Source organism: Hevea brasiliensis, chromosome 17 (assembly GCF_030052815.1).
Source record: "Hevea brasiliensis isolate MT/VB/25A 57/8 chromosome 17, ASM3005281v1, whole genome shotgun sequence".
Lineage (NCBI taxonomy): Eukaryota > Viridiplantae > Streptophyta > Magnoliopsida > Malpighiales > Euphorbiaceae > Hevea > Hevea brasiliensis.
The window spans coordinates 20,803,812-20,828,141 of NC_079509.1; the positions used below are offsets into that span (position 1 = coordinate 20,803,812).

At 32.9% G+C, this 24,330-nt stretch overlaps 1 protein-coding gene across 1 annotated transcript; it reads left to right on the forward strand.

The window, feature by feature from the left end:
* The first annotated feature begins 1,085 nt into the window (after positions 1-1,085).
* Positions 1,086-13,784, forward strand: LOC110665993 (synaptotagmin-5). Its single transcript, XM_058140306.1, has 13 exons — positions 1,086-1,489; positions 1,581-1,683; positions 1,786-1,838; positions 1,987-2,107; positions 2,472-2,593; positions 8,230-8,331; positions 8,983-9,057; positions 9,971-10,050; positions 10,371-10,521; positions 10,597-10,827; positions 11,581-11,877; positions 12,885-12,998; positions 13,266-13,784. The coding sequence occupies exons 1-13, from the start codon at positions 1,385-1,387 to the stop codon at positions 13,410-13,412; spliced, it is 1,701 nt and encodes a 566-aa protein (XP_057996289.1). The 5' UTR covers positions 1,086-1,384; the 3' UTR covers positions 13,413-13,784.
* Positions 13,785-24,330: the final 10,546 nt, after the last annotated feature.

The following is a 24,330-nucleotide window of genomic DNA, read 5'->3' on the forward strand; positions in this document are numbered from 1 at the left end:
CCTTTAAAAAAATTTAAATTATAAAATGCAAAACACAAAAAATGAAATTTAGGTTATATTAAATTAATACTCTTTTTATTTTCTTTAAAAGTAATTATTTTTAATTATTCTTTCATATTTTAGCAAAATATTGAATAATAATCTTGCTTTACATACTAAAATATAATATATTATTATTTTTTATATTTTTTCAATTTAAAATATATAAAAATTTTGTAAATAATAATTATATTTTTTATATATTTCTAAATATTTAAATTGTTTTATATATTCTTTTTAAAATTAAACACCCGAACAATAAAATGCTAGCTATATAAAAATAACTGCTGTTTGTTTCTTAATAGATGATATTATTAATATACAATATTAATTTTATGGTTGAATATATCAACAATAAAAACAAGTAATGATTTTATTGAATGAATTAATCTATATTTATCTATATATAAATATATTAATGGTAGAAATAAATATAAACTCTTATATATTTAATTACAAGAGTTTATATTTTTCTTTTTTAGAGAATTTTAAATTTTTTTAATAAATTTTTAGATATTATTATAAATAATTTCTATTAAAAATGATTTGATATAATAATATCACAATATAAATTTACAAATGTATCTCAAATTTTCAATGCAAAAAATAATTATAATAAGGAGAAAGGGTACGATTTTGGTTTATATCAAAACAGGTATTTTTAATTTTTTATGTATAATTTCACTTTTTATTTAACTAATATAAAATAAAATATAATTTATATTAAAATATCAATTAAATAATTTGATAATTATAATTATTTACGCGATTAGTTTTATAATATTTTATTACATTATAGTTAATAAGAAAATTAATACTGGGTCACTTTTTTTTATAAATAAATTATTAACAGTATTTTTTAATAAAAATAGAAACAAGTAAGATAGATGGAGTGATTTTATTAAAAATAAAAAAAATATATCAAAATCAGAATGCTAATAATGCTGAGGTGGCAAATCTTTACTGGTAATCCCATTCTAAACTCGCCATTTGCCATCCAACGAACAAAGCGAAATCAATTGCAGCCCGAAAAACAACAAAAATTTCATCAAGGTCGGTTTTATGTCGGCAACGACCTTTCGCTTACTTTATTTCTATTTTGCAATTTCCCAAAATACCATCTTTAATTATCCGATGATGGGTCCGCCCCCAATCTTCGATTACAACGACCTCCATTGCTTTGGACCCCACTGAGGTTAAGCTCCTCATCCTCTTCCCCTTCCCTTAAAACAAACAAACAAACAGTCTTCTGCTAATCATACATACACACACCCTTCTCTCTTCTCTTCCTTACTCACGCTTTTCTTCTTCAATTTCATCATTTCTACTCATTCCAGTTCATCAAATGGCTTTTTTGCTTGGCCTGGTGGTTGGTCTCGTCGTGGGCCTTGCGCTTATTGTTGGATTTGTTCGGTCTGAGAATGCCCGATCTAAGATGCGCACTGAACTCGTTAGTACTGTTTGGTTTTGACGTGCGAGTGGTTTTCTGGTTTTTGTTTCTTATGTGTGTGTGTGTTTTAAAAAAAATTTGTGGGTTTCAGGCAACTACCATTGCTGCGTTTGCGAGGATGACTGTGGAGGATTCTAGAAAGATCTTGCCTGCTGAGTTCTACCCTTCTTGGGTTGTTTTCTCCCAGCGCCAGAAGTTGAGCTCTTGCTTGCTTACTCATTATTCCTGCTTTTATATATTCTACATGATTTCTTCCTCTCTCTGTTGAGTTTGCTGATTTTTTTTTTTGGTTCTTCAGTTGAATTGGCTAAATCTTCAACTCGTAAAGATCTGGCCATATGTGGATGCGGTACCAACTTCTTTTGGATTTTGCTTTTTCTTATGAATCTATATGTGCTTCTTAACTAATCCTGAGGAACAAGGGGCTGTAGTTGATTGGTAAAGTCAAGCAAATATGATTGGAGTAAACAAGTGTCTTGAAATTTTGGTTTGTTTAGGCTGCATCTGAGTTGATAAGGGCTTCCGTGGAGCCTGTTCTTGAGCAATATAGACCGATTATACTATCATCTCTTAAATTTTCCAAGTTTACCCTTGGAACAGTTGCACCGCAATTTACAGGTGGGTTCTGTTTCATTGTTTCGAATGGTTTTGGATTTTGATTTTTAATTTATGGTTTCGCCTCAACTGGGCTTCAATCGTTTTCCGAGTATTGATATTAATTTGATCAGCATGCTCTATTAACATTTTTTTTGCAATTAGAGATGCATGTAACGATTTTCACTTGGCTTTCTTCTTCTTGTCAAATGGCCCACATAAGTCGGTTGAGCTTCTTCGTATATACTTATTTGCTGGGAATTTTCTTTACCTTTATTGTTTTTAGTGTTTGTGACAATCATGTTCCACCTAGGGATTCTCTGAACACTGTACAAACTAGTTATCCTTATTTAGCGTTTGGTTCTCACAAATCAATGCTATTTTTTAGGAGTTTCTATTATTGAAGATGGAGGTAGTGGCATTACCATGGAGTTGGAAATGAATTGGGACGGGAATCCAAGTATAATACTAGATATTAAGACCAGACTTGGTGTTTCCTTGCCTGTGCAGGTAATCTTTTGGATATTTTGTTTTCAATCCCAAAGAACAGTTTTTTTAAATATTAACCATCTTGTAAGCATATAATAGAGAGAATCATTCTTACTCTTGACAATTGATCTCCCAGCTAATGCTTCTACAACTTTTCCATGTGAGAATTTGCGGTATCCATTTAAACTCTGCTTTCTGCAAATTATAGTTTTGATCAGTCAATAGATCATTCTGTTGCAATTTGGCCATTAAAAGAAATACAATGATATATATTTTGCATGTTTTATTCTCATATTTATTTATAGTTTTAGACAATTGTTAATATGGCTTATATTTATTGATACCAAGTAAGTGTTCAACTGAGCAAGTAAATGTTGCAATTGACACAGTTTCATATTGAGAATGATCATAATGAGTGCTTTGGGAAGTGAAAATGATGTGGCAACATTTGCTCTTCTGCATCTTTCTCTGCATTTTTTTTTTCTGTAATTCATTGAAAGCTTAATTTCCTGGCTGCGACAAAATCTTATGTTGCCTCTCGAACTCCTGTTAAGACTAAAGAGCCTAGGGACTTCTAACCCTACCTCCTATGTGTGCACATCTTCTTACAAGCATAATTATTTCAAAAAAATCCCTTGGGATTAGTGTTATGTTTAGAAATTGGTTTAGTTGTGATGTTGCCAACAATATATTAGGTTACTAAGTCTTCTCTATATGTTGTTGACATTTAATGCTTTTTTGAAGAGAAGCAGATGAGGGTGATGATAAAGGAGGAAGTCTCCACTGTTATTGTATGGAGGAAATTCCTTGTAGTCTTTATCTAGGGCATTTTAGTTAAGTGAAGGGGATTGAAACAATAAATTTTTCACAGAGTGGCTTAAAAAAAGGGTTGAAGAGTTGTGATGGGGGATGCTATTTATAATTTCTATAGAACTCCTTTGTCAACTAGTTGAAAGGTGTATTGGGAGCCATAAATTTTGGTGGCATTGGGAGCCATACATTTTGGTGGCATTGGAACATTAATGACTCCTTGGCTTGATAAACCATTTGTTTATAATTAATGTAGAAATTATTAAGCTGTAAGAGATCGCAATGAGGATGAAGTTCTTTGAAGCAAAATCGGAGATAGCTAGAAGTGACTTGAAGTATATTGCTGGGTTGTTATGAAATTGAGGATTTTTATGGTTGATGTTATTAAAGACAGAGGGCTGGCATTGCAATTAACGAAGTGTGTATGCTCCAAAGGGCTGGCATTGCAATTAACGAAGTTTATCTATAAAATTGTCGGGATATGTGAACACAAATTTTGTTTGAAGGGAGGAATTCTGGATTCTATATTGACCAGTAACAGTTTTATGGATGCTAGTACCAAATATTGGAGAATAATGATCTGTGAACTTGATATGGAGAAAGCCTATGATCATGCTTGTTAGGGCTTTCTTTTTTTATATTTTATAGGTGGATAAGAAGGAGCACTCCTTTAAATTCCATTCATGTACATCTAGTTTCTTTCATTTGTTGGGTTTAGACCATGGAGCTCCTTTGCCTTTTCTTTTTTATTTATCTTGATGAGAGAAGTTTTTTGTAAAATGTTGTCTAAAAAATGGAAAAAGGGCATTTGAGTGGTTTAATGTAGGAAGAAGAGGTGGGGAGATCATGGTTTATAGCCTTCTCTTTTCCATTGGATATGGTTTATTATTATTATTATTATTATTATTATTATTATTATTATTATTATTAAGGCAAGTACACTTTAGTACCCTAGAGTTTCACACTTTTGCATTTTAGGGTCTAAAGTAAGTTTCGTTGTAGTTCAAGGATTCCACTTTCCTGTCGTTAGCACTTTGGTGAAAAAGTGGCTAACAACGTTAATGGCGCTGGCCTGGCATGCTGATGTCAGCTCCAAATTAGACATCACTCAACTATTTTTATCCCTTTTTCATTTTGTGACCTAATTGCAAAAGGTTGAAAGTCCATGATGCTGAATTGTCAATAAAAAAAAAGGTTTTAAGTTCTGAATGCTAAAAGTGTAAAAATTTTAAAAGTTTATGGAAAAAAATTTAGGAAAGAGGAGAGGGAGAGAGAGAGAAAAAAAATTAGGAAAGAGAGGAAGGCATGGGAGAGTGAGAGAGAGATGGAGAAAGAGAGACAGAGTGAGAGAGAAAGAGGGAGAGAGGCATGGGAAAGTCAATCTCTCTCTTCTTCTTAATTAGCCGGTGTGAAAATATATATATATATATATATATAGACAGAGTGAGAGAGAAAGAGGGAGAGAGGCATGGGAAAGTCAATCTCTCTCTTCTTCTTAATTAGCCGGTGTGAAAATATATATATATATATATATATATATATATATATATATACAAAGAGAGAGAGAGAGAGAGAGAGAGAGAGAGAGAGAACACTAATGGTGAAAGCACTTTGTTGAGCCGACACTGACGCTGAGAGACGAAAGTTAGGGGAGCAAATGACATTAGATACCCCAGTAGTCCTAGCTGTAAACGATGGATACTGCCATACTAGGCGCTAGGGGTGGCCACGCCGGTTTAGGTTTAATGAAATCATGAACCTGAACCAAATTGCCAGAGACAATTTGGAAGATGGTTCCTGAACCACCGGTTTCGGTTTGAGCCTTGATTTAAAACGGTTTGAAGGGTGGTTCGAAAAATAACGGTTCAAGACAGTTTGGAGTACGGTTTGGAAGTGATTTAGGGATGGTTTAAGGATAGTTTAGACAAAAAAAAAATTAGAGAAAAATTTTATTGATTCAAAATTTAAGTTATATTTGTAAAAATATTTTAATTTTTCTTAGAAATCTTTCAATCAAAATAAAAAAAGAAAAAAAAGAAAAAAAAAATTTATCTTTAAGAAAAATTTAATAAATAAAGACTTGAACCTAATTAAAAAACTAGAGATGAAATTAATTTTTTTTAAAGAGATTAGCAAAAAGTGTATGAACTTAATTTTGCCTAAATATCCCTTTAGGATTTAGAGTAATAAAAATTTCTAGTTCTATTACTTGCCCTTTTTAAAAATTATATAATAATTGATAATTAAAAAGTATAAAAGAGAAAAAAAATTAAAATAGTAGGTATTGAAAATTTTATTGAGGATTTAAAGTAATAACAAAGTAATTGAGATAATATTGAAAATTTCAGTAAGTATATGAAATAATAAAGTAGGAAAATTGAGAAAGTATTGGAAATTAAAATGAGTAAAGAAAATAATTATTTAGAGAATTTGAGAAAAATTGAAAAAATATTAAGAATTGAAAAAAATGCAGAGAATAATTGTGTAGAGAATTAATGATATATATAAATGAATTAGGAGTGAGGTAATATATTTATTGAATTTTTTTATATTTAAATCGCCGGTTTAATCCGGTTTGAAATTGTCGATTCAATCCGGTTCGGAACCGCAGGTTCACGGTTCTTAAAAAATATGAACCTGAACCAAACCGCAGAAGTAAGGTTTCGGTTCGGTTCGAAGCTGGTTCTGGTTTTGATCTGGTTTTGACCGAACCGGCTCCGGTTCGATTCCGATTCAAAACCGGACCGTGGCCACCCCTACTAGGCGCGTATATATATATATATATATATATATATATATATATAGAGAGAGAGAGAGAGAGAGAGAGAGAGAGAGAGAGAGAGAGAGAGAGAGAGAGAGAGAGAGAGAGAGAGAGTGAGTGTCTTTCTTTTCTAATTTTTTTTCCATATACTTTTAAATTTTGCGTTTTAGCAATTAGGAGTTGAACCTTTTTTTTTTTTTTTTTTTTTTTTTTCTATTGGCAGTTCAGTACTTTGGATTTTCAGCTTTTTGCACTTAGGCCACAAAATAATATAAAAAAAAAAGCATGAAAATTGTTGATGTCAGACATTGAGTTAAGGTTAGCACCATTAACGCTATTAGCCATTTTTTTGCCAAAGAGCTAACAGTAAGAAAATGGAATCCCTAAATTGAAACGAAATTTACTTTAGACCTTGAAGTGCAAAAGCGCGAAAGTCTAGGGTACTAAAGTGTACTTTGCGTTTATTATTATTATTATTATTATTATTATTATTATTATTATTATTATTATACTAAGAAGATGTCCAACTAATTATCCATTTGAGATGTATTTTACTTTGCATTGAAGTAATTGCTCAATTCAATGTGTTTGGGGACAAGAGATTGTATACCTCATATCTTTGCGTAAAGGAGTTCATGGGACCTTTTTGCTAGTGTTATGAGATATAATGTGAAGTCTTTTCCTTTGACTTATTTAGCTCCCTTTGGTAGCCGATTTGAAGGATAAGAGTGTTTTGGAGCTGGGTGATCTACTTGATTGGAAAATATTTTTTCCAACCTTCCTATTTTTTTTCCTTATTTCTACTCTTTGTCCCCTTTCGTGGCAAACAGTTGTAAAGACATAAAAAAAGAAAAAATATTTCTTGTAGAAAGTATGGTGGAGTTCATATGTCAATTGGAGAAGTGAGATACTATCAAATAATATTTATATGACCGATTTGAGAATGATTATTGTTGCTACATATTATATGGAGTCTAATGAAAAGTTTAGAGTGTGGGATAGAAAATAAGTGGGGTTTGTAAATGAAAAGTCAATGCGGATTATCCCCATTGAAAAGTTCTATGTACAAATCAACTTTGTTGGCTTAGGATGGATGTGTTTTGTTGAGCTCTTGATGGAATGTGGCTCGGGGTGTAAGTTCATCTAGAGCTCTAGGTTAGGAATTAGAGGCCACCATATCCCCCATCCATAACATCTGTTATGTAAAATGGGATTGAGGGTCTGTTAGTTGTTAAAGTTATTATCGAGAAAAGTACCTCCTTAAAAATATTAGTTAAAGAGCATTAAAAATTAATTTAAAGTTAAATTTGACATATTTTAGCCATAAAAACTCCAAAATAACTAACTAGATTCTTCCACACTTTTTTTCAACATCTAAAGTGATGCTTTTCTAAAAAGCGCTTTTTCTGGCCTCCAACCTCAGTCCTAAACAGGTTTTGAAGATGCAAAGAGAAGGTAGATCTAGATGATGGAATTTTGTTAATTTGAATTTGCATTATGGGAGATTTGTCTTCTTGTGAAAGATGCTTTTTTGACTTGGGAGGCAGCATGTGAGAGCATCATGACATTGACAAGCTCTAGAAAATGGGGAAAATCATGGCGACGATAAGATGTTATTATGTGAACACAGTTAAAGTGTGGTACCATCTCTTACTGCATTTTTCTTGGGCAAGACAGTCATGGGATTTGGCTTACTGAGTTATGAGTTTGTAGGCTGTTGTGGTGTTTCATTGACTATGAGTTTTAGGCTTGGAGGGATTGTTTATATACTTCTAAGAGAGGTAAAGATTCTATGTTAGTTTCTCATCTTTTTGTGTAGCATGGAGAAAATGGAACTCGTTAACATTTGAGGGAGAGGATTGTTTTTCTCCATGCTAAAAAATAAAACGGCTTAATGCTTTAAATTTTGGTCTAGTGGGTAGCATTTTATGGATATGTAGACTTTCTTACTCCTTCTATAAGTAAGTTGTGTCTTGTAAATGATATCTATTTGTATTTAGGTTTACTCCCACTTTTGCTTTACAATGAATTATGGTCATTTTACTTATCTGAATGATTCTTTATTCTTTTCTCCTCTTTTGTTCAGGTGAAAGATATTGGATTTACTGGGGTTTTCAGGTTGATCTTTAAGCCATTGGTTAATGAGTTTCCTTGCTTTGGAGCTGTTTGTTATTCGTTGCGACAAAAGGTGCATCTGCTGATAGCTTCTCAATATGCACACATGGGTACATGGAGAGAGAGAGAGAGAGAGAGTACATGGAGAGAGAGAGAGAGAGAGAGAGAGAGTTTTGATTGAAATGCATATATAAAACAAAAACACATACTTATAAATTCCAAGCCAATTTCAAATGAGTTTCTCAGAATGCTGATAATTTTTCGTATGTTAATATATGTGTAGCACTACGCAACCAAATCAGCAGACAGATAGATTGTCAATATATTTGGCTTTCTCATCTTTTTCAAAATCATAAGGACGCAAGTCATTTTCTTTTAATATTATTTTCCCCCCTCTTCTTTATATTGATGAATATTCATATGTTGGATATTCTTTTTAAACTTTGAAAGGGCGGGGTGGGAGTATAGTGTGCTGTTTGAAGTCTGAAAATCTTGACGATAACACGCTATTGATTTGAAACATGGAGTAGATCCAGTACCTCTGCGTTCAGCCCCTCTCTTGATTACTCTCTCTCTCTCTCTCTCTCTCTCTCTCTCTCTCTCTCTCGGCACGGGCACCCACACACACCCACACGCACACACATGCATGCACTTGTGTAGGCACAATGCTGCAGATAGATGAATGACTCGTATGTTTAGTGGGCTGTGGATTTTTGGCTTGCAGAAAAAGTTGGATTTTACACTAAAAGTTATTGGCGGTGACATATCAGCAATTCCTGGAATTTCTGATGCTATTGAGGTTTGTGCAACCTATAATTGTCTTTATTGGCATCATTATTTGATAATACATTGTTATCACTGTATCAACTAATATGACTTTTTTTTAATGTGCCATTTATTACAGTTTGCAAAGTGAATAGTTCTCCATCTGTTGTGATTTTCAAATTTTCAGTTTCACAGCCTTTCACCTAAACTTTATGGCTTATGCTGCCTAATATCAACGGTAGATTTTGAGGATTTAAAAAAACTAGAGTACAATGATCCTACCACCTTGTGGAGTAAGATGCCTATGAATTCATGGTGGTATTCGAGAGTTTACATATCTTTTGAATTAAAATTATGACCCCAATATATAAACTTTGTGTATTGGGTCCGTTTACTTGTGATTGGAGGACCATTAACAGAGTGGTCTGCTCAAATTCTTGGGGAATTTCTTGCTGAATTCAGGAGACTCAGAATAGCGTTGTCCTAATATTAATTCTGTAAATTCAATGCCATTTTGAATTGGTGGATAGTGTTAAAGGATCTTGTGTTGAAGTTGCTCTAAAAGATAACTTGCTCGTGATGTTGGATGAGCTTTTCTTTGTAGCATTCTGTGGTTCCAGTCGTCTGGCATGTGGTAGCTTGGGTTATTCATATAATGAAATTTGCATAAAATTTGGTTTACCAAAATGAATTGATTATTATAATTAAAAAAGGTTTGGACTTCGGTTATTTTTTCATAAATTGGATGATGAAGCTTAATATGTCAATTATATGTGATGTGAAAAGCGCATTGGCATTTGTCTAGTAATTTTTCTGTATGTGACTTTGTATGTGAAAAACGTGTATGCTTGTTTGTTTACAATATGGGCTTGGAGGGTAAATCTGAATTCCTGACTTTGGTGATAAAATGACCTTTGTTTAATAAAATGACATTTTTACGTATACAGGGGACAATACGTGATGCTATTGAAGATTCGATTACCTGGCCTGTTCGGAAAGTTGTTCCAATTTTGCCTGGGGACTATAGGTATCTCAGCTGATTTATTTTAGTTTAAAAGATTATTTTCCCCTTTTGAAAGCTTATTGTTAATACTACATTAATAGTCAGGCTAATGAATATAGAAAGCTATCAGAAATAGCTCTGATAATTGCATTCTCACGTTTAAAGGGACAATCTGATTTTCTCTCTGAATAACTTAGTTGGACATTTCAGAAAAGTGGTGGTGGTTTTTACTCCTTTGATCAGTTACGGTCTCAGGGAGAGTTGGGTAGGGTTGTTTAAGGTTGCTTTTCTATGATCTTTATTTCTAACAATACTTGAGAAAGCTAGTAAATTTTGTTGCGCAGTGATCTGGAGTTAAAGCCTGTTGGGATGTTAGAAGTAAAGCTTGTGCAAGCAAAGGATTTGACAAACAAAGACATCATTGGGAAATCAGATCCCTATGCTGAATTATACATACGTCCTCTACGTGACAGAACAAAAACCAGTAAAATAATTGTAAGATATTTGAACATTCTATGTCTCTCTATTAAGTAATTATTTGAATTGAATTTCTTGTTCTTTTCCTCACAGAACAATGATCTGAATCCAATCTGGAATGAGCACTTTGAATTTATTGTTGAAGATGCAACCACTCAACACTTGGTGGTAAAGATCTTTGATGATGAAGGGCTGCAGGCATCTGAGCTCATTGGATGTGCTCAAGTGCAGCTAAGTGAGCTTGAGCCTGGTAAAGTGAAAGATATATGGTTGAATCTGGTTAAAGATTTGGAGGTCCAAAGGGATAATAAAAACAGGGGCCAGGTGAGAATGTCGACTACTCTGCTTTAGAAGTAGATTACTTAAAAATTATGAGAGACATCTGTATCTTCTTTTGAAAATTTAAGAGACATTTTGCTATCCTTTTGTTCATCTCTTCTTTGTCAATTTGCCATTGTTTCTTTTCGTCAGTGATAATAAAAATAAATTCAGCTAATTAAAATGTTACTAATAGTTGGAATTGAAAGATTACACTAGCTGAACCAATTGGCTTAATGAATAAACATATAGGGTATTTAATTGTCAATTTTCCATCCTTTCTTTTTGTCAGTGCTTTATGAATCCTCAGTTACGCTATATGCTTTTCTTTCTTTTGGATAACTATTAGCTTTGCATTCCCTAATATTTTCTACCAGTCTTTGAATGATAATTTATCATTCCACCTGGTGTTTCTTTCATATATTGGATATAGTGGTTTCATCAAGGTCCAGCCCTTGCTAAATCCAGTAAAAATTTTGGGTAGACATTCAGGCCTTTGTGGTAACCTTTATAATAATTGATTGAATTGATTACAAAGCTTAACTTTAAGAGTTTGAGTTAGTTGGACATTCAGTTACTGGTAATTTATTTTTGTTGATCACAGTTTCTAACATGTGACCTCGTAACTCACTTTTTTGCATCTGAATACCATTTTAATTTATTTCTCTGCAACTGCATGTTGCAGCAAGAAAAAAGTTGGCTTTTCATTTTAAGCCAAAAATTTATTGCTGCCTCAATTTTTCACTTCAATTTTTTTAGGTTCACTTGGAGCTTTTGTACTGTCCTTTTGGTATGGAGAATGGCTTTACAAACCCATTTGCTTCGAGCTTCTCAATGACCTCCTTGGAGAAGGTTCTTAAAAGTGGGGCGGATGGGATTGAAGTCACTGGAAACGGAAACGCAATTACACAAAGGAGAAGGGAGGTCATAGTTAGAGGAGTTCTTTCCGTGACTGTGATATCTGCTGAAGATTTGCCAGTGGTAGATTTGATGGGCAAGGCTGATCCCTATGTTGTTCTCACAATGAAGAAATCAGAAACAAAAAACAAAACTAGGGTAAGTGTGCACTCAAGGAAAGAAAAATTTAAGGCTTGTTCACTTGCGGAAAATTGGAGTAATTTTTTTAGGAAAACTGAAAAATAAAGTTTCATATTTTCAGTGAAAGTTTTTTAAATGGAAAACTGAAAAATTAGTTTTTCAAAATTTAACTAAGATATGGAAAGCAATTTTAAGTTGTTTTATAGTGTTTCCAATATAACAAAAGTCATATACTATTGATTTATAAATGAAAAACAATGATTTTTCTATAATTAAAAATTATAGTATAAATTTTGCATAAATAAATTGAATAATTATTAGGAAAATATTTATTTACAATGATAAAAGATAATAATATTATCATCAAATAAAATAACAACACATATTAAAAAATTTATATGTAAATAAGTTTCTAAATATATTTTATAATGATTTATTCTTTTTAATTATGAAATATATGAATAATCTTTTGAATTAGAAAATTCTTTTCCATTATTCACAATCGAACACATTTTCCATGTTTTTCCTTATTTTTTTATGAAATAAAAAAATTTGAATTTTCTTGGAAAATAGAAAATTAAAAACAGATAATTGTTTTACACAAGCATAAACAGGCTCTTAATATTTAATTATTTTGATTTAGTTCTTAATTTAGTATTCAGGTTTCTCTTATAAATTTTCCTTTTATTAGTAGTCATTTGCTTCCTTGTTAGTGACTTTAAAATATTTGCCCATTTAGGTTGTGATCCTTTTTTAGTCAGTTTTATAGTTTAAAAAACCTACTGTACTGCAAAAAAGTTTGTTTTTCTTTTTTCTTTTTCCATCTAAGTAATGTATTTTGAGTGTCCATATGTGGTTATGATTTCTAATAAATTTCACTTCTGTTTTACTTGTTGCTATTCTTTCTGTACTTCTCACTCTGGTGAAAAGGGTCTCATGACTCTCATCCATAAGAAGGTTTCATGAACCTATGCATTGCCCTCCTGCTCTTGTATGCTTATTTATTTGTAATGTTCTTTTGCCAGGTTGTGAATGATTGCTTGAACCCTGTTTGGAATCAAACTTTCGACTTTGTTGTTGAGGACGGATTACATGATATGCTAATTCTTGAAGTATGGGATCATGACACATTTGGCAAGGTAACCTAAACTTCAATTTTGCGTTTGTGTAATCTGAACTGGATTATTTTTTGTGGACTAGGTGTAGAGTATTAATTGCTTGCTACATGCCAGCCACAATGCTGGACATTGTGTACAATAATGAGCGTGGTTTTTTTTTTTTTTTTCTTCCCTTGTTGTCTCCAAGGGTACAACTTGGAATTTCAACTAGTTTTCAAGTGTGAAACAGTAAAAATAGAGAGGGGGGCTACATTGGTTGTTGCTCTTATCAGTTCTATATTAATGCAGGACTACATGGGAAGATGTATCCTGACTTTGACAAAGGTTATTTTGGAAGGGGAGTACAAAGACAGGTTTAAACTTGATGGAGCTAAATCTGGAAGCTTATATTTGCATCTCAAGTGGTTGCCGCAACATATCTATCGTGATACATGAGTGATGAGTGAATGTGATCTCTGTTCAATGGCAAATCGGTGGAACTTAGCTGGTGGAGGCTCGAGAACATTACTAACACTCATTTGCATGTTCAGTTATCAATAAGTTTATGCACCATGCATATGTGATAGCAAACACACTGTACATAGCTATTTTTGCAGTACTAAGCGAACATATAGTGAAGCATGAAGGGAGGACATTTCAACAGGGGCGGGGGAGTCTTGTGTATTGAGGATGCCCTTTATAGCAGATACCATACATGGGTGGAAAAGTTGGGGGTGGGGGCGAAATGTTGTAGAGGATTATCCATTTTTGACATTTTTGTAATGCTTCTATATTCTCCTTAGAATCTGAAATATTCTCAACATCGTTTTATTTTTTTTTATTCTATAATTTTTTTTTTCTTATATAAAAATTATAATTTTATAAGAATTTAATTCAATTGATATTTTTTTATTAATTCTCATAAATTTAATTTTTTTAACTTAATACATAATTTATTTTGAAAGAAATAAAATTTTTATATAATTGTGTAAGAATTTTTTTATTATAAATAATTTATTTTAAAAAATTATTGGAGTATTTTATAATTTAATATATAAAATATGTTAAAAATTAGAGTTAATTTTTTTTTAATTATTTGTTTTTTCAATGAAAAATGAGAAGTCTCGAAAACATATTTCTATTAATAAAATTGTCTTATTAAAATTTACCTTTGTAACATAATTTTAGCTAAAAAATTGTTTTTTTTTTATTTAAAAAAATAGATAAAAGATTGAAAACTAACTTAAAATTTTTTTTTTAACCTTAATTAGATTATAAAAAAAATTAAAAAATTAATTTTTTAAAACATATAAAAACGAAACTTTATTTTTTAATTTTCACAAAAATTTTTCAAAATAATACCTTAATTTTTCACAAGTGTACAAACTATAAAATTTCATCAATAAGAAATAAAATTAATTATTAATTGAGTTGATCATTAGAATTATGTTAATCATTGGAGTTAATATTAATTTAGTATTTTTTACATTTTTTTTAAATAAATCACACATACAGATTAATGATAGAACTTAGGGATGAATAAATTTTTTCATTTAAATGAAATTTTAAATGAAAGTGATCGTGGATGATGAGTGGAGCAGCCAAATCACATTTTATGTTCCCTTACCAAAGTACAAATTACACATGTCCACAAATATCATTAAATTAATATCTTTATTTCAATAATATCAAAATATCTTTGAAATATTAAAATCTTTCATTTAAATTTTAATTAAAATCACAAAAAAAGGATTTTTTTTAATACGTAATTACAAGATTATTAAATATATTTATTTATTATTAATTTTGTATTAATAATATAAGAAAATATATTTTTTATATGATATTGTATTATTTTTATATAATATTGATAATTTTTAATATAAAATTAATAATAAATAAAGATATTTAATGAATTTTATTGAGTGCAAGTTAGAAAAACCTTTTTCTATTTAGCAAGTTGATACCAATAAAAGAAAAAATGATTGGTTATAAAATACTCTTTCAAATTTCTCTTGGAAAAAGAAAACTTTGGTCTTTGGTATTTAAATTTTAATTGTCTATATTATCATTTTTAATATTTTAAATGTTTATATCTTCTTTACAAATAATAATAATAATAATAATTAAAATATAAAGAATTAAAAATATTAATTTTAAAATAATAAAGATGAAAGTATGCTTGAGTCCCACATCAACTACAAATAAAAATTGAGAGAGAATATATTGCGGCCCAGTTTGGCAATAATTTTTTTTAGTATTTTGATCATAGTTAAAATATTTAGTAGTATATTTATATTAATATTTAGAAATTAAAATAATAATTTATAAAAAATTACTCCTCTTAATTTGAGAGAATATTTTAACAAGAGTCAATAAAATAATATTATTATCTTTATATTTAATAGTTAATTCAATAATTATTTTTATCAAACACTTTTATTTTAAATTATTATATAAATAACTAATCACTAACGACTAATATTTAACAGTAAATAACTAGTAAAATAACAGTAATATCTTCACATTTATAAAATAATACCAATGATCCATTTTTTTTATTTGTCATGTTAAATACAATATGACAAAAAAATCATTTAATAGTCAAATTAAAAATTTTAAAGAATAATAAATAAATATTTGGTAACCTAATAATAAAATCCAATCCTAGCAACTCATGTAGTGCTCATGAAATTTTAAATTAATCGGTTTATTTAGGATGGGGATTTTTTCAGCCATGGTAATATTTTTGGATGTTTCAAAACTTTTAAAATCCTTAATTTTTTCAACTCATTAAGTTGGTAGGCTATAAATGTATTGATATCTTAAATTCCATACATAAAATTTAAACAAAAATGCTGTACACTTTATTTAAGAAAAATAAAGTAAGATTTTATAAAATAATTTTATTTTCTAAAATAAGGTTTTCATTATTTTCAAATCTTTATATTTTTTTAGTATTTGGAAAGAAAAGAATGTTTTTAAAGATTAAAAAAAAAATCCATAATCTATTAATTTAGTGGGTTAGAAAACGAAAATTTTTTTAAGTTTTTTAAAAATTTTCAAAAATCTTACTTTAAAAGATTTTCCGCTCTCTTTAATACAAGTTAAAGGTTTTCAAACTTGACAAACCTCTCTGAAAGAAAACTCCTCCCAAGACGAAGCCTCAAATATGGAAGAGCTTTGTTTGCCATTTCCTATTTTTCTATGTTCTTTTAAAGCCAACCTATTTGTTTGAAAGGTTTTTTTTTTTTTTTTCTTTTTTATGTTTTAAATCTTAATTGATAAGAATTTTTAATTTTTTAATATAATTTTAATAAAAATTTAAATTCGAAATTTCATAATTTTAAAGATAATTATAATATTATTAAACTAAAACTCATTAGTATTCCTTTTTTTTTTAGGATAAATTTCAATAAATATCATTCAAACTTATACAATGATAACACTATAACTTTTTAATTTAAAAATATAATATAAAATTCTTTTAACTTTTAAATTTTACATAATAAAATTTTTTAGTCCCTAATTACTAGTTTTCTAGTTAAATTAATATTAATGTGGACAGATTCAATATGAAGCTTATTTAACATTTTTCTTTTCTCTCTCATACTATATGTAACACCCTTTACCCATCTATAGTGTAGTCGAGCAAGATATGTCACACAGTATGCCGGAGCACCAATTCACATTTCCATTTCAAGTTACCCTTTTTAAACTCATTTATCTACAATTTTGATTAATCTGAATTTTTTCAAAAAATTTTATAGAAAATCCAACAGAGTGTCGGCTATAAATTGAAAAAACAGTTCTTCTGAACCTATTTAAAAGACACTTCCAATAAAATTTTCAAATCTAGAACTCCATTATACACACATCTCAACTCAATCTCAAAATCACAAAACTATTTTCAGAATTTTTTTTTTGTTCACATCATCACTTGAAGCACATTCATGTATATTTCTCAACATTTCATTTTTCAATATAATATACAGAAAATTTCAATAACATGAAATTTCATATATTTACATTGTCACATAATTTCAAAAGTTTATAGTTACAATCTAAAACTAATACAAAATGCCACCCAAAGTCCTAATGTCTTACCAAGTGCACTGCAGATGTGAGGTGACTCTGGACTCAGTATGCATATTTGAAAGTTCACCTGGTCTGATGTCTGTTGGGCTCCTCAGTTACGTCTCCAGTACCTGTGCGTGGCAAAAGCGACAAGCTAAGCAATTCTGCTTAGTGGTGACAATATAAAATAAAATAACTAAAATAAAGTAAATATGCAGAATGTATGTTTACATCTTTGGTCGACTTAATTTCTGATATTTATTGCAGTATTATTCGATTAAAATTTGATAAGATTTATTATCATTGCCCGAGTAACCCATACTAGTTGACTGGACTGGATAAACAGGTAAACTAGTACTGGGTACTAAGTACCTCGGATCATCACACTATCGATCACATTGTGTCTCCCGGTGTGCAACAGAATAGCTAATAAGTTGTAATAATTATTAAGGATAAAACCCGAATATAACAACTAAATCAACATAGCCAAAGGCTATTATGTCACAGAATGGCACGTGAGGCCATAAAACACAGAATGGTATGAAGCCATATGCAGTACTGCTAACAGAACTCTATTGGCATGCCAACCTATCCAAACCAATCTTGCTAGGTGTACTAGGGCATGTTACACTCTTAAATTATACAATTCTTGAAATTCAAGTTTAAGTGTTACTATTCAATTCATTAGTCAACAAAAATGTTGACTTTTACATGGACAATAGGTACATTGGTTTTAATACTCCAAACATACCACATTTTGCATTCTAAAATTGTTGGTATTGGTTGTCAATACCATTTCTAAGCTTAATGTTAATTATTCAAAATTTTTAGATTTTAAGCTTTGTGTTTACTATTCCATTAGTCATTTTTACAGTGGGAATTTGGCAAAGTGGTCAACATGAAAGTTATTCCTTATTTTGTCTAGTTACATTTCTTTTTTTGAATAACTCCATTTGGAGTTTTGTAGCTCAAGTTATGGCTCAAAAACCACAACTGGCCGGATTACAAATTTTTCAGATTTTCTGGACTGATCAAATCTACAGTATTTTGAGTAGTGATTGCAGGTTACTTTTTGAATATGTTATGGTCATAATTTGGGTTAGATTTCTTCATGAAAGTTGTAGGTCTATATCTCAGTTTGTTGTTGGTAAAATTTCAGGTCAATTGGACCTTTCTACACTGAGTTATGACCAAATGAATAAACACTGTTCATTTGGTCATTTTACCCAGGCAGATTGCAGGTCACTCGGATTAGGGCAATTTTTAGGTTAACTTGGTTTGGTGTTCTGGGCATAGTTTCTTCACCAAAGTTGTGCCATTATATGTCTAGTTTCATGTCCAATTAGCCTTGCACCAATTGAACCTCTACAACTCCAGTTATTGCTGCTCAAACCTGCTGGACTCATGCCCAGTCCTGCAGGTCACCAAGGGTAGCCACACTAACTTCAATTCTCACTACACAAACCACTTCATTTCTTATTCACACACAGCCAAATGGTCAATAATTGACCATTAAAACTCTCTTTCACCAAATACATGAACAAGTCTCAATTTCATGCTCAAACCCTAGCTGAACCATCTCAAAACTTGCATTCACTATCCTAACCAATAGATTAATGTTAAGGGCAGCCACAATACCATTTTAACTCTAAGAATTCTTCAAAACTCAAACAAGTTCAAGGCTGCTGGGATTTTAAGCAAGACATACACATGATATTTACTAATTTTTTTTTGTAAATTTGCATCAATTACCACTCCTTCAACATGAATTGAAAGATAAAAATCAAGGTTAATCACTAACCTCTAATGGAGCTAATCCAAAGCTTGTAAGAACTCTTCCTTTTGATTTCTTTTTGCTCCCAAAAGATTCACCAAGATAAAAGAGCAAGCTTTTGTGTTAACACTTAGGGTTTTTGTTGGAAGAAAACTAGGGAAAATGAAGGTTTGGAAGCTTGTTAATGGAGGAGTAAGGGAGAGAGCATAGGTGACGTTTTGAGGAAGGGAGAGGGCTGCTGGTTTGTTCCAGATTTCTGCCCTATTTTTTTTTTTTTTTTAATGTGTTATAATTGTATTTCTTGAATTTTGATTGGCCAAAGATTTTAATGACCTCATGCTTACTTAAGGATTAGGTAATAAATCCAATTTATTTTCATTTTCTTTTCTTTCCTTTGCTATTCATTTTTAATTAATTTTTCATCAATGTTTGTTCATACTTTATGTCATATAATTCACTTACATAAATGGACAAGGTGGTCAAAAATCATCTCTGAAGACGAAATGACCAAAATGTCCTCCGTTTGGCTTAACGAGTCAAAATTATTTGTACCGATTGAAAAATTTTTTTAAGCATTTTCTTGGCATTCTAATGCCATAAAAACCTCAATGACCATTCTCTGGAGTCCCAAAAATTATTTTATAAATTTTCCTAGGGTCTAGGGTTGCTAACAGCCTTCACTATCACTTCCCTTTCGGGTTACTCATCCCTGGGGTTTCGGCTCGTTTAACCTTAGTGTATTTAGTTTCTAAAAATTTTCCTTGATTTTTATGAGCATTATTTGGTTTATTTATAACTTCTCACTCTAGTTTATTTATAATTTCAAACATTCTAGCTACCCAGACCGACATTGGTCGCCTGAACAGTAGACTGTACAGACTAGCTAAAGTGAGGATGTTACAACTCTTCTCCTCTAATAAAAATTTTGTCCTCGAAATTTACCTGATGCAAACAGTTGAGGGAACTATTACCTCATCGTCTCTTCACTTTCTCAAGTTGCCTCCTCAATATTATGGTTCTTTCAAAGTACTTTCACTAGTGGAATTTGTTTATTTCTCAGTTCCTTCACTTCTCGAGCCAAGATCCGTGTGGGTTCTTCTGCATATGTCAAGTCCAGTTGGATTTTAATCTCTTCCATGGAGATGACATGTGAAGGGTCTGAGCGATATCTTCTTAGCATAGAAACATGGAATACATTATGGATCTTATCCAGTTCTGGTGGTAAAGCTAGCCGATAGGCCACTAGTCCCACACGTTCAATGACTTCATATGGGCCAATGAACCTAGGACTTAATTGACCCTTTCTTCCAAACCTTGGTACTTTCTTCTATGGTGAGACTTTGAGAAACACTTTGTCGCCAACTGCATACTCTATCTCTTTTCTCTTAAAGTCGGCATAAGATTTTTGTCTATCTGAGGCAACTTTCAAATTACCTTTGATTATCTTCACTTTCTCCTCAGTCTGTTTCACCAGGTCTGGTCCTACCAGCTTATCTTCGCCCAATTCTATCCAACATACTGGGGTTCTACACTTCCTCCCATACAGTGCTTCATACGGGGCCATTTGAATGCTAGCTTGGTAGCTATTATTATATGTAAATTCTGCTAGTGAGAGATATCTATCCCAACTCCCCTCAAACTCAATGACATAACTCCTCAGCATATCCTCTAGGATCTATTACATAATTCACATTGTTACTATCATTTCAATTTATTATTTGTGAAAATTCAATTAGTTTTTACGTTTACCTGGATTACTCGTTCTGACTGTCCATCCGTCTGAGGATGAAAAGCCGTGCTAAAGCGGAGTTGTGTACCCAAGGCTTCTTATAACTTTTTCCAGAATCTCGATGTAAACCTTGGGTCTCGATCAGATATGATGGAAAGTAGGATTCCATGCAGTCTAACTATCTCACTGATATACAATTTTGCTAGCTTCTCCAGTGAGTAGTCAGTCCTAACTGGCAAAAAATGTGCTAACTTTGTCAATCTATCCACTATCACCCATACTGCATCATGCTTCTTCTGGGTGAGAGGTAGACCACTAACAAAATCCATAGTGATCCGGTCCCATTTCCATTCAGGTATGCTTATAGGCTGTAGCAACCATAATGGAACTTGATGTTCTGCTTTAATTTGCTGACATATCAAACACTAGTAACATAGTCAGCTATATCCTTCTTCATACCAGGCCACCAATAATGAGGCTTCAAATCATTATACATTTTTGTGCTTCCTGGGTGCACAGCATAAACACTAGTGTGTGCTTCTTTTAGAATCTAGTCTTCAGTTTCCCATCATCTGGTACACACACTCTTCCTCTATAGTACAGACACCCATCCGTTTTCATCTCATAATCAGTTTCCTTTCCCTCTGGAATTTACTCACAATAGCCATCAATTTTTCATCGGCCTTCTGCCCATCTTGTATCTGCTGTAGTAGGTATGACCTCACTTGTAACTCAGCCAAAATAGCTCTATCTTGAGCTAAGGACAGACGGGCATTTAGTGATCTTAAAGCTGTGATGGATTTTCTGCTCAAGGTATCAGCAACTACATTTGCCTTCCTAGGATGATAATCTATCACACAATCATAGTCCTTTAGGAACTCAATCCATCGCCTCTGTCTAAGATTGAGCTCCTTCTGGGTTGGCAAATATTTTAGACTCTTGTTGTCTGTATAGATGTAACATTTTTCACCATACAAATAATGCCTCCATATCTTCAGTGCGAAGATTATTGCTGCTAACTCCAGGTCATGAGTAGGGTAATTCTGTTCATGTGGTCTTAACTACCTGGAAGCATAGGCGACCACTTTCTCCTCTTGCATCAATACACACCCTAACCCATTATGCGAGGCATCACTATAGACCACAAAGTCTTTTCCCGACACTGGCTGTGTTAACACTGGTGCTTCTATCAGCATAGCCTTTAGCCTCTCAAAACTGGCTTGGCACTTGTCGTTCCAGCCAAATTTCACATTCTTGTGTAATAACTTGGTCATTAGAGCAGCTATAAGAGAAAACTCCTTCACAAATCTTCTGTAATACCCAGCTAGCCTCAAAAAATTTCTGATCTCAGTTGTATTTCTGGGAGGCTTCCATTCCATCACTGCTTCTATCTTTTTGGGATCCACTCTAATTCCCTCAGCTGATACTATGTGTCTAAGAAAGGAGATTTCACTCATCTAGAAGTCACACTTGGACAAATTAGCATACAGCTTCTTTTCTCGCAGTGTTTGCAGAACAATTCTCAAATGTTCATCATGTTCTTCCCTGGTCTTGGAATACACCAGAATATCATCAATAAAGATCACTACAAACCGATCTAAGTATGGATGGAAGATACGGTTTATAAGGTCCATAAATGCTACTAGTGCTTGTTAACCCAAACGACATCGCTAGAAATTCATAATGCCCATACCGGGTTCTGAAATTAGTTTTTGATACATCTGCATTCTTTACCCTCAACTGATGATACCCTGATTTAAGATCAATTTTTGAAAATACACCGACTCCCTTCAACTGATCAAACAGATCATCAATTCTGGACAACGGATATTTATTCTTCATAGTTACTTTGTTCAACTGCCGGTAATCAATATACAATCTCAAGGTTCCATCCTTCTTCTTCACAAACAGCACTGGAGCTCCCCATGGTGACACACTAGGGCGTATGAACCCCTTATCGAGTAACTCCTGCAACTGAATTTTCAACTCTCTCAATTCAATGGGTGCCATCCTATAAGGAGCAATAGAAATTAGTGCTGTACCCAGCATTACCTCAATAGCAAACTCGACTTCCCTTTCTGGTGGTAAACTAGACAATTCTTCAGGAAACACATCTGAGAAGTCTCTCACTGTGGGTATATCACACAAGTTCGGCTTAGCCTGCCTAGTATCAACCACGTGTGCTAGGTAAGCTTCATAGCCTTTTCTCATTCATTCTTTTTGCAACTGTGGCTGAGATAACATTGGACAGGAAATCTGTCCTTTCACCCACAACAGTAATCTCATTACCCTCAAAAGTTTTCAGAGAAATCCTCTTCAACTTGCAATCAACTATTGCCTGATAACGTGACAACCAGTCCATTCCTAAAATCACGTCAAACTCGTGGAAGGGCAATTCAATTAGGTCTGCCGAGAATTCATATTCCTGAATCCTCAACGGGCAACCTTTATACACCTTATTCACTACCACACTGTGGCCTAGTGGATTTGTGAGCAGAATATCTTAATCACTCTCCTCTACTGAAACTCCCTTCTCTACAGGTAGTTTGATGCAGATGTATGAATGAGTGGATTCTGGATCCACCAATGCATACACAGAAGCGTTGTAGAGAGAGAATGTACCCTTGATGACGTTCGGGGCATCTTGCTCCTCCTGAGCTTTGATGGCATAGGCCCTGGCAGGTACTCTGGCTTCTAGCCTTTCACCTGACTCAGATGCAGGCCTCAGTGATGGACCAGCTGCTTCAGATTTACCGGGCTTCCTACCCCTTTGTGGTGCAGGAGCAGGTCTGTCTCCTTGTGTTGGAGTAGCTGTAGTAGTTCTCTTCGGACGATTTTTAATCTGATGTTTTGTAGATCCACACCGTAAGCATGTACCAGTTACTCGCCAACAGTCCCCCTTATGCCACTTCTGGCAGTACGGAGAGGCATAAGATGCTGGGGCTGGTCCCCTAAACACCGTCCCTGGAGAGCTACCCACTGATGGTGTGAACTGGCCTCTCCTAGGTGTAAACTGTGGTCTGGGCCCCTGAGATTGACCCTGACCTTGTGGTTTTCCTGAACCCTGAGCAGGAGGACCCTTACTCTTCTTACTGGGAGTAGAAAATGAACTGGATTGACCTGGACCCCTCTTCTGCTATCTTTCCCTTCTATTTTGCTCATTTATTCGGACTCTTTCTACTTTCGATGCAGCATCTACTAATTTGGCAAAATCTGTGATCTCCAATGCTGTTATCATGACTTTAATATTGTCATTGAGCCCTTCTTCGAACCTTCTGCACCTCTCTGCCTCTGTAGGGACTATCTCCCTCCCATACCGGCTCAGTCTGACGAATTCTCGCTCATACTCTACCATTGATAGTTGTCTCTGTCTCAGACTGATAAATTCTCTTCTTCTTTCTTCTAAGTATACTTTACTGACATATTTCTTCCTGAACTCTGTGAGGAAGAATTCCCAGGTGATCCGTTCCGGTTGCACCTCACTGGTTACTGTGTCCCACCACTGATATGCATCATCTTGAAGTAGGGACACAGCACCCTCTAGGTTCTGCTCGGGGGTGCTATTAAGCTATTTCAGCACTCTGATTGTTCTATCCAACCAGTTTTCTGCTGTCATGGGATCATCCTCCTTCTTCCCAAAGAAATCCACAGCCCCATGTTTTCACAGTTTCTCCAGATAGGACTTATGTGGTGCTGGTGGAGGTTGTGGCTGTGGTTGTGGTGGTAGAATTGCCCCCATCATTTGCCGGTAAAACTCGGTCATTTGTTGAAATAATGCAAACTGAGGTTGGGCA

Excerpts from the sequence above, each read along its gene's own strand:
- LOC110665993 (XM_058140306.1), top strand. The coding sequence starts at position 1,385 with ATGGCTTTTTTGCTTGGCCTGGTGGTTGGTCTCGTCGTGGGCCTTGCG. Across the intron at positions 2,594-8,229 it reads GTGTTTCCTTGCCTGTGCAG|GTGAAAGATATTGGATTTAC; the intron begins GTAATCTTTTGG and ends TCTTTTGTTCAG. Across the intron at positions 8,332-8,982 it reads GTTATTCGTTGCGACAAAAG|AAAAAGTTGGATTTTACACT; the intron begins GTGCATCTGCTG and ends TTTGGCTTGCAG.